This window comes from Halichoeres trimaculatus, unplaced genomic scaffold (assembly GCF_033239565.1).
Source record: "Halichoeres trimaculatus isolate MK-OKI-2021-1 unplaced genomic scaffold, fHalTri1.1 fHalTri1_scaffold_10, whole genome shotgun sequence".
NCBI lineage: Eukaryota > Metazoa > Chordata > Actinopteri > Labriformes > Labridae > Halichoeres > Halichoeres trimaculatus.
The window spans coordinates 7,617,418-7,632,418 of NW_027437187.1; the positions used below are offsets into that span (position 1 = coordinate 7,617,418).

The 15,001-nt window shown below is 39.2% G+C and overlaps 1 protein-coding gene across 1 annotated transcript in view; it reads right to left on the bottom strand.

The window, feature by feature from the left end:
* Positions 1-15,001, bottom strand: part of LOC141796179 (NACHT, LRR and PYD domains-containing protein 12-like) — a 600,880-nt gene that overhangs the window by 573,848 nt on the left and 12,031 nt on the right. Inside the window, exons 11-12 of the mRNA XM_074677154.1 lie at positions 13,374-13,547; positions 11,613-11,786 (exon numbers count right to left, since the gene is read on the bottom strand). Coding sequence (XP_074533255.1) covers positions 11,613-11,786; positions 13,374-13,547 — 348 coding nt within the window. The remainder of the gene's footprint in view (positions 1-11,612; positions 11,787-13,373; positions 13,548-15,001) is intronic.

Consider the following 15,001-nt stretch of genomic DNA (forward strand, 5'->3'; position numbering starts at 1 on the left):
TCTATTGTCTTTTGGACCTTTTTGCACTTTCTATACACTTTCTTACTTTTGTTTTCTCGATTCCTGCTGTGACTCCTCCTGAATTTCAGGACTTATAGACTCAGGGATATATTTTTCCCCAAAGCAACCAGCGCTCTGAACACTCCTCATCACAAAACACACTAACAACACATTTCCTCATGTGCAATAAGTAAATGTGCAATCACCCACCCCTCCACCTGATGTGCAATACACATTGCAAGTGAAAGTATTTATGTATACTTTTTATTGTTCTATTATAACTTTATTAAGTCTTCTTTTTAAAAATTTAATTATAATTTTTTTTTTTTGTGCTGTTGTTTTTCCTCTGTTGTTTTATTCCTTGTTGGCGCACTAAACAGAGCAGGGCTCCTCGTTTCATTATGTACAAGTCACGCAATGATAGTAAAGACTTTCTATTTCTTTTATTCCATTTTCAACCAGAGGAACCAAGGCCCAAGTTTAATTCTGGAAAAATAAATTTACCACTAAAATAAGCTCTGTGCTGGGGTATTGCTTTCCAGATGTACAGGAACTTTAAGGGGCGGAGCCTACAAGCTGAAGTTTTTGATTGGTGGAGCACCCACAGTGTTTTAAGATACAAACATGCTGTGTAGCTGCACATACTGATGCTGACCTGCCTGCGTCCCACCATGATGTATATGTTTCTGAATGGCCTTTGTTGCTGTCTCACTGACCTCTACTGGTCTTGCAGTGTGTTGCAATTATTATTTTTTTCTCTAAATATCACTGGTCTGGTTTGTGTAAACTACCCATAATTTGTGTAAGCTTGGCCCGTGGTTCAAACACTGACAAAATAAAAGCCCACAGGAACTATTAAGACCCTAGAAATGTTTAAACAGGAGAAGTTCCTGGTCCTTCAAGTCAAATAGCACCCAAACCTGCCATTTATCATTGGGAGCTGCAGTTGGAATCAGCATGTGTATGGTTTTCTCTGGGTGGGGACCTTGACAAACATCCTTTTTTCAGATTCACAGCTGTAAGGTTTCGTCAAATATGACCATTTGTGTGGGTTGTAGTGTTGTGAAGACGATTAAGTGTTAATTGCATAGCATGCTGTAATGATGGCCCTGCTCAGAATAGAAAGTGCCTGCACAATGTCTCCAGAGTGATGACATTACCTCTTACATCCAGGATAAATTATGAATCAAATTATGAACTAAATTAAGTATCGGTTTTTATAATACATTTGCCATTACAGATTAAGTGATTACAAGAAGGATATCAGAGACCAGCAGAGTGTGAGAAAACAAGGCAGGAGAAAGAACTAGCCTTGGGCTCCTCCCAGCATTTAATCATGTCCACAACTGGTTTCCCAACAAATACCAAATGTCACAGGCTCTTTAAGCAGACAGAAGCCAGAGGCAGCATTAGTGTCTTGTGCCTCAGTTTCCTGGACGCTCGCCCCCGGTCTGCCCTTTGCTTTAGCTCTACCTTTGGCCAAATCTGCCAGCCAGTCTGAAGTACTGACAGGCGTGTAATACAGTAGAACAGGCCACTGAGACCTGCAATTAGACAGTAATGGTTACATCTGCTCTCAAACACAAGTGACACTGTCTGGATTCATTTCCACAGTGGGTCACAGTGAGTCACATGTCCTGAGGTAATGCTGGGAATTCTTCATTATTACCTGCTATGTTTGTATGAGAGAGTGGCTGTTGAATACTATCAAGGTACATGCGAGTGTACTGAAAGTGAGAAGACTTTTTTTTTTCCTTTTTTACTATTTTTTATTTTAGAATTCTTGTGTTTTATAATCTCTTTATTAGTATGGTCCATAAACTTACTGTGATGTAAATATTCTGAATTGTCATTGTCAAACTATGTCTCACAACCTTAAAAAAAAAACACAAACCAGATACTAAGTAAGCAACTCATCCATCAATGAATGGTGATGTTTAGGCAAGAGATAGAGAGGGCTCCACCCTGGGATGTGTATTGGGGCATAAAAATTTAGTTTGATATATTGTGTTTGTTTATGTGGTAGGAAATAGTATATTTTCCTTACATTGCACTGCTAGTGCTAAATAGTGAGTGGGAGCTTGATTTACATCTGGTAGACACTGTCTCTTATTCACCTTCTGTTATTTATTGTTTCAGATACCATACACTGTCAACCCTGTTGAGATGCACTACTGATAAGTGGCTGTTTGACGCTGATGTCACACATTATTCATACTCTTCATTCAATCTCCATGCATCCTGCTGTTGCTGTAATGCTGTTTCTGAAAGGATACATAGAAGACTGAACTGTGAACTGTGTATCTGCCTTTACTCTCTGACCGCAGTATCTGTGTGGATTAAGTGTCCCCGCATCATTCATCATACAAACACAGAAGTAAGTAGTTTCATCACTTCCACTGCGACAACCCAGCACTTTACCTGTAACTACTGGTCAACATCTGGAACCAGGCTGGATTATCTGAAATTAATGAGGCCCACCTCAGCACAAGTATACACAGCCACAGTTATAAAGTTCCTGTACTTAAGTCTGAAAATGGCCATGTCATAAGAAAACAGAAACTTACTTAAGAAGAGGATTTATGCATATCTGTGCTCGATAACTCTTCCTCATGCCACGCTGAACTGAAACTTAATTCAGTATTGTTGAATTCAGGGAATAAACTACAAATAAATCCAGTTTTAAAGCACAGACTTAATTCAACATCATCCTTTTCAAATTGATACTATTGAGGAATGAGCAGCATCCTTTACACTGGCACAACCTTTAGAACAGTACAGGAGAGAGGTCTTCTGTTGTATTAAAGCAGATTTAAAGTGAACCCAGGTCTTTGGGTTTCAGATGAAGAAAAAAAACAAATGTTGACAATATGAATGTTTACTTCTGAAAGAAGACCTTAAAAGGTAATATTTAGATTAAGAAACAACTGTTAGATACAGGGATTGAGAAAAATTAAGTTGGAAAATCTTTTTTCTACAGGCCCCCCACTCTTCAAACAATCCAACATCAGGATCAATTGTTGCAGCCCTAGGCTTCGTCGATAATGTCATCAGTGGTGACCTCGCTCGTAACTCTCTGTCCAACGCCTGACCCACATTTAGAAGTTCAAAAAGCAGCATCCACTCCACCTCTATGCTCAGCTGAAACCATGTTCAGCATCAATACTAACAACCATCGGGATATTCCTGGAAGCTGCTGTCGCTCCATCATTTTAACAGCTGATGGTGATGTATGCTGTTTGTGCGTTTGTGGAAAGGCCCTCTCCTCTGCTGAGTTGACCTCACTGGGGTCGGGATATGTCCCTCGCCATCATGGTGTAGCCCTAGTCCACGGGAGGGAAGGACATGGAAAGAGCAAGGACAGTACAATGAATGTTGTCCTCATGGCGTCACCCATCTGTTTCCAAAGCCTATATTGTTGTTGGGTGCCATACTGGAACTGTGGAACTCAACCTAACTTTGGTCCTAGTTTTACCCCACAGATATAGAAAAGTGTGAGATTGAGTTCACTTTTCTCTCGAAATATACCGAAGCTGGCCAGTGTGACCGCAACCGTGCTGTTCTTGAGCATGATTCACTTCTCTGCTTTGGCATGTTTCAGAGAGGTGGGCTTCAGCATGGTTTACTCCATACACATGGACAGTCCATGTGACCCATGATGTATGATCGCGCAACTGCATCTCTCTGTGATCATTTTAAACAAAGTAGAGGTGTTAGAGGGCTGTGTCTGACCAAATAACTTACCATCAGTCAAATGGTAAGTGCTCTCTGTGTCTCACTGTGCTGACTGATGAGATCACGCTTCATGTAAACAGACACTTCACAATGAAGTAGGTGGGCCATGCGTGTGTGTAATACCTGCTAAAGCAGTGTTACCCAACCCTGGTCCTGGAGGACCCCTGCCCTGCATGTTTTAGATGTTACCTGACTCCAACATACCTGATTCAAATGATCAGCCCGTCATCAAGCTCTGCTCAAGCCTGATAAGGAGCCATTCATTTGAATCAGGTGTGCTGGAGTGGGGTAACATCTAAAACATGCAGGGCAGGGGTCCTCCAGGACCAGGGTTGGGTAACACTGCGCTAAAGTCTGGTTAAAAAAAAGGGCGCTGCTGGGGGGGGGCAATCGTGCTTGAGCACAGCACGGTTTGGATGGCCAGTGTGGCCGCGCCCCTATACAGTAGTGCAACTTACATACCAGTATTAAATGAATGAGCAAAGTACTGCGCTGTGGTGCTATATCTCATCTAGGAAATTGCGCTCTAATCACGTTGAAGCTTCATCAAGTGATCCACCGCCATGACAGTCAGTCAGTACATGTGCTTGGAATAAAGCTGATGTGAAAGAGCTGAGACTGGTTCTGGTACTACTGGAAACAATGGACGGATCCATTTCCATTCAGCCTGAATCTTTTTTATATATATAACTCAGTTGTTTAGAAGATATTATACAGTTCTGCAGTTTAATTTAGCAGATGCTTTTGTCCAAAGCAACCTATAACACAAGCAAGAATTTAGACAGAAGGAAAACCTAGTTAGTATGACAACAGTGCTACAAGGTATTCAGCTGCAGGTGCTGCCATTAGGTTGATTTTATTTTATTTTATTTTATTTTATTTTATTTTATTTTATTTTATTATTATTATTATTATTATTATTATTATTATTATTATTATCTTTTTTCTTTTTTCTCTTTTTTTTTTTTTTTTTTTTTTTGGGGGGGGGGGTGTTCAATAATCAACGAGCCAACAACAAACCACAATAAATTGCTGCTACAGTATACTTCAAACATCAACAACATTCAGTAGTAGTGCTAAAAAATCATAAGAGCTGAGCCTTAGACCTACTTACTCATTCTACCCCTGAGGACAAAGAGGAGAAGGGTCAGATTAAGTGCACAAGTGTTCCCTGAACAGATGAGTTTTCAGACATCTCTTAAAGTAGAAAGGGACTCTGCGCATCGTATAGAGTTAGGTAATTTATTCCACCAATTGGAGCACAACAGAGGAGAAGAGTCTGGCTAGAGATTTGGAGCCGCGCTGGGCTGGGAGCACCAGGCGTCTTTCACAAGCAGAACGTAGTGGGCGAGAGGGAGTGTAGACCTGGATGAGGGACCCCAGGTAGGCAGGAGCCATATTAAGTTTAGAAGTTTGCTTAATCAGTAGACTGACAGGTGGGCACTCAGTAGCTGTCTGCAAAGTAGGTTAAGGCCTGACTCTTTACCTCACATTACCTCGACCGAAGCCAGGTTGAGTTCAGCTTTTCCAGTTTGGCTGCTGTTGACGATAGGCCTGAAAACTCTCCCTCAGAAACAAATGGGAGACGTCACTGAGACCATGCTCATGTAAAATACAGTGCATGATTTTAACAATCATTGTTGGTATTTTTATTTTTAAGCATGTTTTGTCCGTATAAGACAAGAACACCTTCAGATACATACTGAAGTTGGACCGTGGTAGCAAAATGTTCTCTGAAATCAAATCAATAATAACATCAACTAATGATGTAAGGATGAAAATATGATGAAGTTTTTATATCAACATGTTAATATGTGTTAATGCCTCTCATAGGGACAACAGGATAATGAGGTATTGCAGATAAATCCTTACTGACTGAGTTATTTTCAGAGGTTTACTCATAAAACAATCTCAGCACTGACAGCATATGGAGCAGCCTGGTGGTGAACAGGACTGGAACCTGTTGGTAACAATTAAAAATGCATCACCATCATCTGTTGTTGTGTTTGTTGAAGAAAGTCTTTGAACAAGTCAGTAAAATTCTAACATAAACAACACAAAACATTTCTTTTGACTCGCTCCTTTGAGAAACCTTTGAATGCTGTTTGAGTGATGTCTGATTGTTTTCAGGCTGTGTGTGAAAAGAAAGCGACATGCAACAACGGTCCCTGGCTGCAGAGCTATTTTTGGGCTTTCTGGTTGAGTGGAGTCATGAAGTGCTGGGTGGAAAGATGACATGTTGTGCAACCACAGGTATTGCAGAATAGCTGTATATTTGAGGGAACTGATGCGTTTGTCTTAATTTCTCAGGTTACACAACGTGTGCTGATGCGTTTTCTGCATGCTGGAAAAGGCAGAGTAATGGTTGTTTTTTGAGATAATTGTTGTGATCTAGATGCACAGAGTCTGCAGGGGGCAGTGCAGGTCCCCTGGTCACCCACAGTCTGTCCATATTTACCCTCATTTGTGTCCAACCTTTGTCATTTTGTGAAATGTTCTTTTACAGCTAAAGCAGGAGTGAGGGGTGGGGGGTTAGTGAAAAAGTTTCACTGTCATCACATTTCATACATTAAGAGCCACAGCAGCATGAAGCAGTACTCCTCACATATTTGCGGGTTTTCTTCGACATTTTCAGCCCTGAAAGAATAAAGTTTCTAATTTAAGCTTGAAAACTGTGTGTGAGTGAGACAACATGCTATCCTCCCAGAAATCCTGTGGGTTTGACGGATGACCCCCAGTGATAGTTTACTGAAGACTCATTTTATCATTTGGTGCCTGGCAGATGGTCATTTCAAATTCTGCTCACTGTGCACAACAGTTGGCATTTAGCGGCGACTCCGATATTCAAACTGTGGCTTCACTTTGTTTGGTAATTAGAAAAAAAAAATTAACAATAGATAGTTTACAATGCTGTGAAGAGGATACATATACTCTCGATGCTCAGGACTGTGAAGGTGTGTTTTCAACAATTACAGTGAAAAAAATGCCATGAAAACCTGAGTGGGCGCCTGTGAGACAACAAAGAAATGTCAACAGGTGGTTTTGCTCACCTGTTTCTATAAAGGCGGCTGTTGATGTGAAATAATCCCATCCTGGTAATAGGTATCAATCAAATACAGATCCAAAAATTGAGATCTGATATTGCTGTTTTTGTTTTTTTTTAAATTCTCATCTAGAATCAGAAAAACAATCAACCAAAAAAAAAAGTAAAATAATAATAATAAAAAATTAATAATAATAATAAAAGATTAATAATTAAAATAATAATAATAATAATAATAATAATAATAATAATAATAATAATAATAATAATAATAATAAAATAATATTAACCCCTCAAGAGGCAATTAGTGTCAAGCAGCTCATACAAGCAAGAAACAAATAAAGACAAGGTGACATACAAGCAGCGAATAACCTACACAAGGAGTTAAAATTTAGAAAACATAAATAAGACTCCAAGAGATGGTGGCACTGAGCATTATTACAGTTTTTCTCTCAGATGCTTTGGTTCATAACTCAGATCAGAATCGAAATTCTCAAAACTACTTGTTCAATCTTCACATCATTGTGTCACTTGTGCACATCAAAAAAGCAGTTTCTCATTTCTCCCAACAAGTTGCTGATGGTTTGGGACATCCATACAAATGATTATGTACAAATCTCTGCTGTTTTCTACGTTATGAGCTGCTTATGTGATTTTGATCAAAATGGATTATCATGGGTCTCTGTTGAATAGTCTCACTCCCCAAAACATTTAGTCATTAGTTCATCTCAGAAGTCTTCACATACAAAAAGGTTAAACAAGTTATCATAACATGTCAAGCTTCTTTCCACATAATCCCAATAGACCTTTCTCTATATCTGTCTGGATTGGTTTATCATTCCCTGGTCAGTCTTGATTTTCTCTAATAAATCAGTAATAAATTGAAATCTGTGAAGCATTAGATCAACCAATGATCAACCACTTTTCTGAAACAGCTCAAAGGTTCATTGCATGCACCATCAAATGGCAAGTATGTATGTGTACTTTTAAATAGAGATCTGTCACACCTGTTCTCAATCACCAGCTTACAATGGCCCAGGTTTGTTTAAGGATGCAGACAAAAGCTGGGAGAAGAACTGTGTCCTCATTCATTCAGACTTTTTGCAGACAGAGAAGATCTTTGTTGTGATGTGGATGAGAATTTGTGGCCCAGCATACAGGAACATAGGGAGGTGAAGGAAGACTGCACTGACCTGTTATTCCCACAGCACTGCATGAACAGTTTTCCCTAAAGAGACTGATCTATGTTCACATTTCTACTTTTGTTTTTATTTGTGCTATGTAGCACCTTTTTCTCCTAACTGTATCGTAATGATGGCATCAGTCAACAAATTATTGCTCAAACGGTGAAAGAGAAAGTATGAATTTTGTCCAGTCTCTTTTTATCAATCTCTCACACACACTAAGGTGTAGCTTAAAATTTAAAACAACTGTCATCAAAGCTTTAGGCATAGTTAACATCAGAACGTCCTTCCAGAGCAAACTGTTAGACTGACAACATGACTCAGCAGTTTGACTGTCCTATCCATACACACTGACACCAGAGGCCTATATCACGAAGCAGGATTAGTGTCTTAGCGAGATAACTTCAGGGTTAACTCTCGATTACCGATAGCACGAAGCCGGTTCCTTTTTTATCAGAGTAGATCACCATGGTGACCTACTCCGAGCGGCTATCCTGCTCTGGAGCAGGATAAGTTGGAGGTTGAATCTGATCCTATAAAAAGCCCCTCCCACTGGCCAATCAGCTTCTCAGAAACAATGGCCTGCCCTTTTCTCCCAAACCCGGTGGACAGAGGCGCACAAGTTGTAAGAAGAGCTTTACGAAGAGAAAGGGTGTTAAAAGATCGATCAGATCCACTTGATCAAAGCAATGATTCGCTGTATGAGAGTTATAGGTTCTCATGGCCCAGACTACTCTACCTCTGTGAAAAATTAGAGCCGTACATTGCCCGTGCAACCCGCAGGAGCGGTGCACTGACTGTCCCACAGACATTGTGCATCGCCCTGCGATTCTTTGCCACGGGCAGCTACATGTGCTCTGTCGGGGATGAGGAGTGGCTGAGCAAGTTTACAGCATCCCGTATTGGCTGCTGCCCTCACGTAATTTAGGGATTAATTCATAGCGTTCCCAGGATGAATGAGAAGGAGGTGGAGCCAGTTACCTGTGATAGGGGCTGATTCTGAACAAAAGATGAAGGAATTCTAGCGCAGATTTTGTCAATAAAATGTAGCCTACACACAACAGAACATATCACCACTTTTTTGGGAACATTTTAGGGGAAGCTGAGCTTCCCTTGTAGTCTTAGAGCAATCACCACTGCTTGAAACAGACTTATCAGACGTGATGATGTTCTTGTTTTTTCTCTGCTCCCATGTTCTTCTGACTCCAGAAGGATTACATCTGGGAGAATGACATGATAATTGGAATACACGCAAGTCATTTGCACAGTAGCATTTATTATTTTATGAGATTTAAAAGTGTGATCACTATCATACTGAGCCACTGATGAGTAACTTAGGCTTTTACACAGTCCGTTATGCGTTGCCATGCATTTTGCCTGCGGTTGGCCGCTGCTACCGTGTTCCCCCTTACCGAGTTATTGCTTCTCTCCTCCTTGTATTGCTGCATTATCAGCTGCTGCTCTTCAGTAGTGACGTACGGAGCTTTCTTAGTCGCTCATGATTGTGATTGGTCAGCTGCCTCTGAGCCCTCCTCTTTTACATGCGCGTTCACGGCTCTTGATGAGTCAATCCTGGGTTGAGTTACCGTGTTGATAACTTGCGTCGTGCTATCGATTATCCTGATTGCCTTTGTTACGGTTACTCAATCCTGGATAGGTGTGAGTTACCTCGGATAAGTTGACCTCAGGCCTCAGGACTCGTCATTCTGATGCACTGACACAGAAATGTACTTTTTGAGTGACAAACTAGGGATTTTGAGAAAGAGACTGGCTTTTGCAGGTAATCCATGGTGTTTTGCTATTTGTACAACTGTTTGAGAAATGCACTTACTGTTTTGCAAATGGCAAGGATGATTCGAGAAATGAATCAAAGTAACTGAGAAAGGTGGTAAAAGCCAGTCAGACTGAATATAAAATTTCAACAATAAAAAAATAAAGATCAAAAAATATTTATTGCCAAAGAACAAAAGATTGTGCAGAATACATGTGCAGAAAATTTAAAAAAAAAAAAAAAAAAAAAAAAAAAAACTCAGCCTTTCTGGTGTGTCTATAATAATAATAATAATAATAATAATAATAATAATAATAATAATAATAATAATAATAATAATTAAATCATGTCAATATACAATATACATTAAAGGTACTTGTCTTCAGTTATGAAGATCTGTACACATTTACAACATCAGATCAGTTATTCTGTATGATTGAGAGCATTTTCAATTAACAGCAGATAAAAAATTAAGGATAATGGAGATAATTTATCAAGGGTGATGTTAAAGCTCCTCTGTTATGTAGTAAATAGAGATGTAAAAAGCAAAGAATAGAAAGACTCAAGTTACCATCAAGTCTCTTTAAACCATACTGAACAACAGAGTTAATCAGATTGTAAAGAGACTGATGCCACTTTTTTTCAGTAGGTGGTCTTTTAAGACTAAAAAACAAAAAAATTAAAAAAAAATAAAATTAAAAAAGGGGAAGAGGTGACATATCCAGAGATACAGAGATTAAATTTTAACTTGAAAACATATATATTCATATTTTCTTTTATTGTTTGTATTTTCTGCTGAGGGACTATTAGTCAATGCAGATCGAGCAAACAAAAAGAGTGAAAACAGTGACACCTGCTGGTAGACAGCAGAGCTCGCAGGTTCATCTCTGTATCTGTTCTAAATCATGTGATCAGAAAAAGGCAGGGTCTCTCATAAAGCTGTGATACATTTTGGAATTAATGATTCATTTTCCAGGAGTAAAAACAACAACATCTTCTGTGTTTTGAAGACACGATAAATGAACAGAAATGACACATTTCTTGTTATTAAACTGATTCTGCAAAGCATCATCAGAAACACAGGAAATATAAACACGCAGACTACAACAAAATCTAAACACAATCTGTGTTTTGTGATTAACCCTAAAAAATCAGCCTGTGTAAATAACAAAAGGCTCAGAGTGAGGTAAAAATATCAGCTCCACCTGTTGTGATTGGTCTGTCAGTCAGAGAATCAGCATCCTTTAAAGCTGCTGCTGCTGCTTCTACCTCTGTGATCAGCAGGAAGGAGACAACACGCCTCTCTCTGATCACTCTGAACTCCATCTGATGATAGAAAAAAAACAAAATCAGAGTTTTGACTATGAAACTAACTCAGTGAGCTGTTAGCTATTCAGTCTTAAGACCAGGATTCCTGTCCAGAGCAGATTGATGATGTCAAATAAAGCATGTTTCCCATCAGCTCTCATGTAAATATATTGAACATTTGTAACTTGAGGGGAGAAACAGTCTTTGAAGGCATCATTAGTTTTTACTATTGTAACACGTTTTTCTTTTCCACTACAATGCAGGAGTTTCATATTTATTGGCGTGTTTGCTTCACGCCCTAGCTGAACAGACTATTTACGCTTTATAATCAATTTAGACAACTTTGAACTCTACTTCTACATCGAGTATTTCTACATCATTATGATCCATTTCTACATATTTCATTGAATGTAAGCGAGGTACTATCAATTTGATCTTTTTTTCTGATTTATGTTCTCACAGCTTCACTGAAGGAAGAAACCTCATTGAGGGTTGGATACGAAGCAGGACTTCTGCTGTGATACTGTGTTTAAAACAGCGATGGAGACATCAGCATGGACGATCATCATACCTCAGATCTTCCAGTCTATTGTTTCGACTCCTCACTAGGTCACGCAGCAGCTTCACGTCTGAATCCTGCAGCTTGTTGTCACTCAGGTCCAGCTCTCTCATAAAGAGAGGGTTGGACTTCAGAGCAGAGGCCAGAGAAGCACAGCTGATCTTTGACAAGCTGCAGTCTTTTAATCTAGATGAAAAACAGACATGTAGATAATCCAAACAGAACATATGCAACACATTTTGAACATTGCTGTCTCTTTGAACTTCAATTCTTTTTTGAGTTAAGGGCTGTGAGTATAATAATAATAATAAATGTGTTTCTACTTTTACTGATGTAAAGTATGGTGTGCCTCAGGGGTCAGTTTTAGGTCCAGTTTTATTTTTCTAGTACGTGCTCCCTATATGTTTTGAACTTGATTTTAAGATACAACGAATCACTTTTAAAGCTAATACCGTACAAGCCAACACATACATTAAGATTCTTTGCCAGAGGTCTTCTTTGTGTCAAAATGCAAAAAGAGAAAGAGGCAGTGTTAGCAGTTAATGTTCTGAAAATCAGGTCAGCTTATTTTATCTTTTAAATCCCCATTGAAAGCAAACTATTGATATAAAACCTTTGTTAATTTTACCAGTATTTCATTTTTTAGATTAATTTATTTTTTCTTTAAATCTAGTAAAATGTCCCATAATAATGTGAAGCATGCGCACTCTTGCCTTAAAATTTTGAATAAAACATTTTCACCGTCTACTAATTAAATGATTGTGATTTACAAAGGTTAACTGCAGTTTGAAGGTGCTGTGAGGGGATCTGTTTTGAATTGACTGCAGCGCCACCTTCTGGCCTGGAGTCTCAAACACACTGTTGTAAAGATGTGAGTTTTAACAAAAAGTGTGTTTGATTTGGAAATCAGTGGCAATCAAGAGAACTTTTTCTATGTAGAGCTGTTATTTGAAACGTGACAATAAACAAACGTAAGATTTTAACCATAGTCCAGTAGCCGGCTATATGTAGTGCTACTTCCAGCGTGATACTCTAAGTCATGTCCGTAATGTGTAACCTCAGTGAATCCTGGTTAGTTATGTCCTGTAAGTCATCTACCAAGCAGAGCTAACGTAACGTCACTCTTCATTTTATTGATAGACTCTCAAGTTTGAACAGACCACTGCAGAATAACTGCTGACTGTGGGTTGGAGGGAAAATTAGCACAAACAGTTTAGCTCCTGTGTTAGCCTTTGGCCTGTGCACTATTACACTCTTGTTTAGCTTTCTTCTGCTCTTCTGTCTGACAGTTAGGCCAACTGTGACCTCCATCACTACAAAATTGATCACAGAAATCGTTTTCAGCAGAGAAAAACACGGATCTGTCTTTTCACTACTAACCTTCCTGAAATGTAATTTTTAAAAAAAAGGGGTTAATGAAACCTAATATGTAAAAACAACACAGAATGTGACTCATGCATGATGCTTCATGGCTGGCTCATACATTTGTATTTTGGGGACACTGGGGTCTATGTATGTAAGGTGCACTGTAGCACCGTGTATTGCAGGATGCAGCTGATGAGCTTGTGTTTGTGTTTGCTTATGCAACATTTTAAATGAATAATATTCCTGTAGCTCTACTTTAAATGATGAGTCTTTTAACATGTTTTATGTCTTGACCTTGCCTTTGTGTAATTTTATATTAATAAGTGCATAACCTTGTTTTTTTGAAAGAGCTCTTTAAACAATGCTACCATTCAATTTTTACACCAAAAAGGAAAACAATATTCTTACCTCAGAGTCTGTAGTCCACAGTTTCGACTCTGCAGCAAATAACACAACTGCTTCAGTCCTGAATCCTGCAGCTTGTTTCCGCTCAGGTCCAGCTCGCTCAGACCGGAGACACGGGACTTGAACGCTGAGGCCAGAGAAGCACAGGCATTCTCTGACAAACTGCAGGTGTTCAATCTAAATACAAGTCAAATAAAACTCATGAAAGAGCAAATCCATATGCATACATATATACAATAGCAAACAAATAATAATAGTAATGATAATGATAATAACTCTCCAAACATCTGGGATGAACAGGAAGCAGGTTTATAACAGCTGGATTGGTGAGGAAGTCTTCTGGTAATTATGACAACACACCCATACTTAAAATAAGATTCAGTGGTATGATGTTTAATTTGTGCCATTAGAAACTGAATTTAAATTAAAATATTGAATTTGAAAAATCATGATGTGTAATGGAATTTAATGTTTTGAAATCGAATTTATTTTTTTAATGGAACTGATTTTTTTATTTGAATTTGAAACCGTATTTCAACTGCGAAAATTCAACTTTTTTTATACTTTAAATTAAAAAACACAGAATTTAGTTCGTTTTAGTTCACAAATACCACACGAGGGATGTAAATAACACTGTGGCAGCATTTCTACAAATATAAGTTTAACAATACTATGTATACAGCTGATTTAACATTTGTCAGAAGTGCTTATGAACTGATTATTACAGGAGCTTAATAACTCTTTACAATAGGGGGCAGCCATCTTCAATTGTCAACTCGGGGGTGGTGCGGATCCTCCGAGTTCCCAGTAGAAAATTCCAACCTCTGGGGGTGTTCCAGTTGTTTTGCTCTGACAAAAGGGGCGTGTATGTGATTTCATTCATTTCTATTCCAGCTATCCCTTTCGGGGTTGCGAGGCAGGTGCTGGAGGCTATCCCAGCTGTCACTGGGCAAGAGGCGGTACCGGTCGCCACTCGAGTGGACAGACAACCATGTGTTTGTGATTTCAAACCTGATTATTCATTTTCTGGTCTGCAGCCATCGTTGAACTGACGATCGTCCCACTTAAGTGGCAACCTCCACTTGAGAATATGAGACAATGCTGAAGTGCTAAAATCTGCTGTTTCTCCAGTGTTCGCTTGAGGTTGGCTCCAGAAGTAGCGGAAGTCACAGACACAACAAGCCAAAAAAAGCCATTTTCAAAGCAGAAATGAACCTATTTACAGCCTGGTTCAAAAAACGTCTCCTCTCTGAGTCGTTAATTTTACTATCAGCACACACTGTACGGGGGATGAATTTTTTTCTAACGCGGCCTTCAGAGGATATTAAGATCGCAAGCTCCCCCAATAAGAGGCACAGCTGAGGGTCACGTGACGGCCGGTGCCCTATGGCTATAGGCGAAGCCTTTGCCACTACCAACATGGCTGCTATAGCCGATGTGCTTCATTTTCCTTTTCAGAAACAGATGTGTGACGTCGGCGAGACTACGTCCATGTTTTATACAGTCTATGGTCCCGCTCAGGAGAGGAGGAGTACAGCTAGACACAACACAGAAGAGTCGGGGGATGTGTAGAGGGTGTCTGTGAATCTGTGCTCAATTAATCTCCCTACAATTGAATTGAAATTGAATAG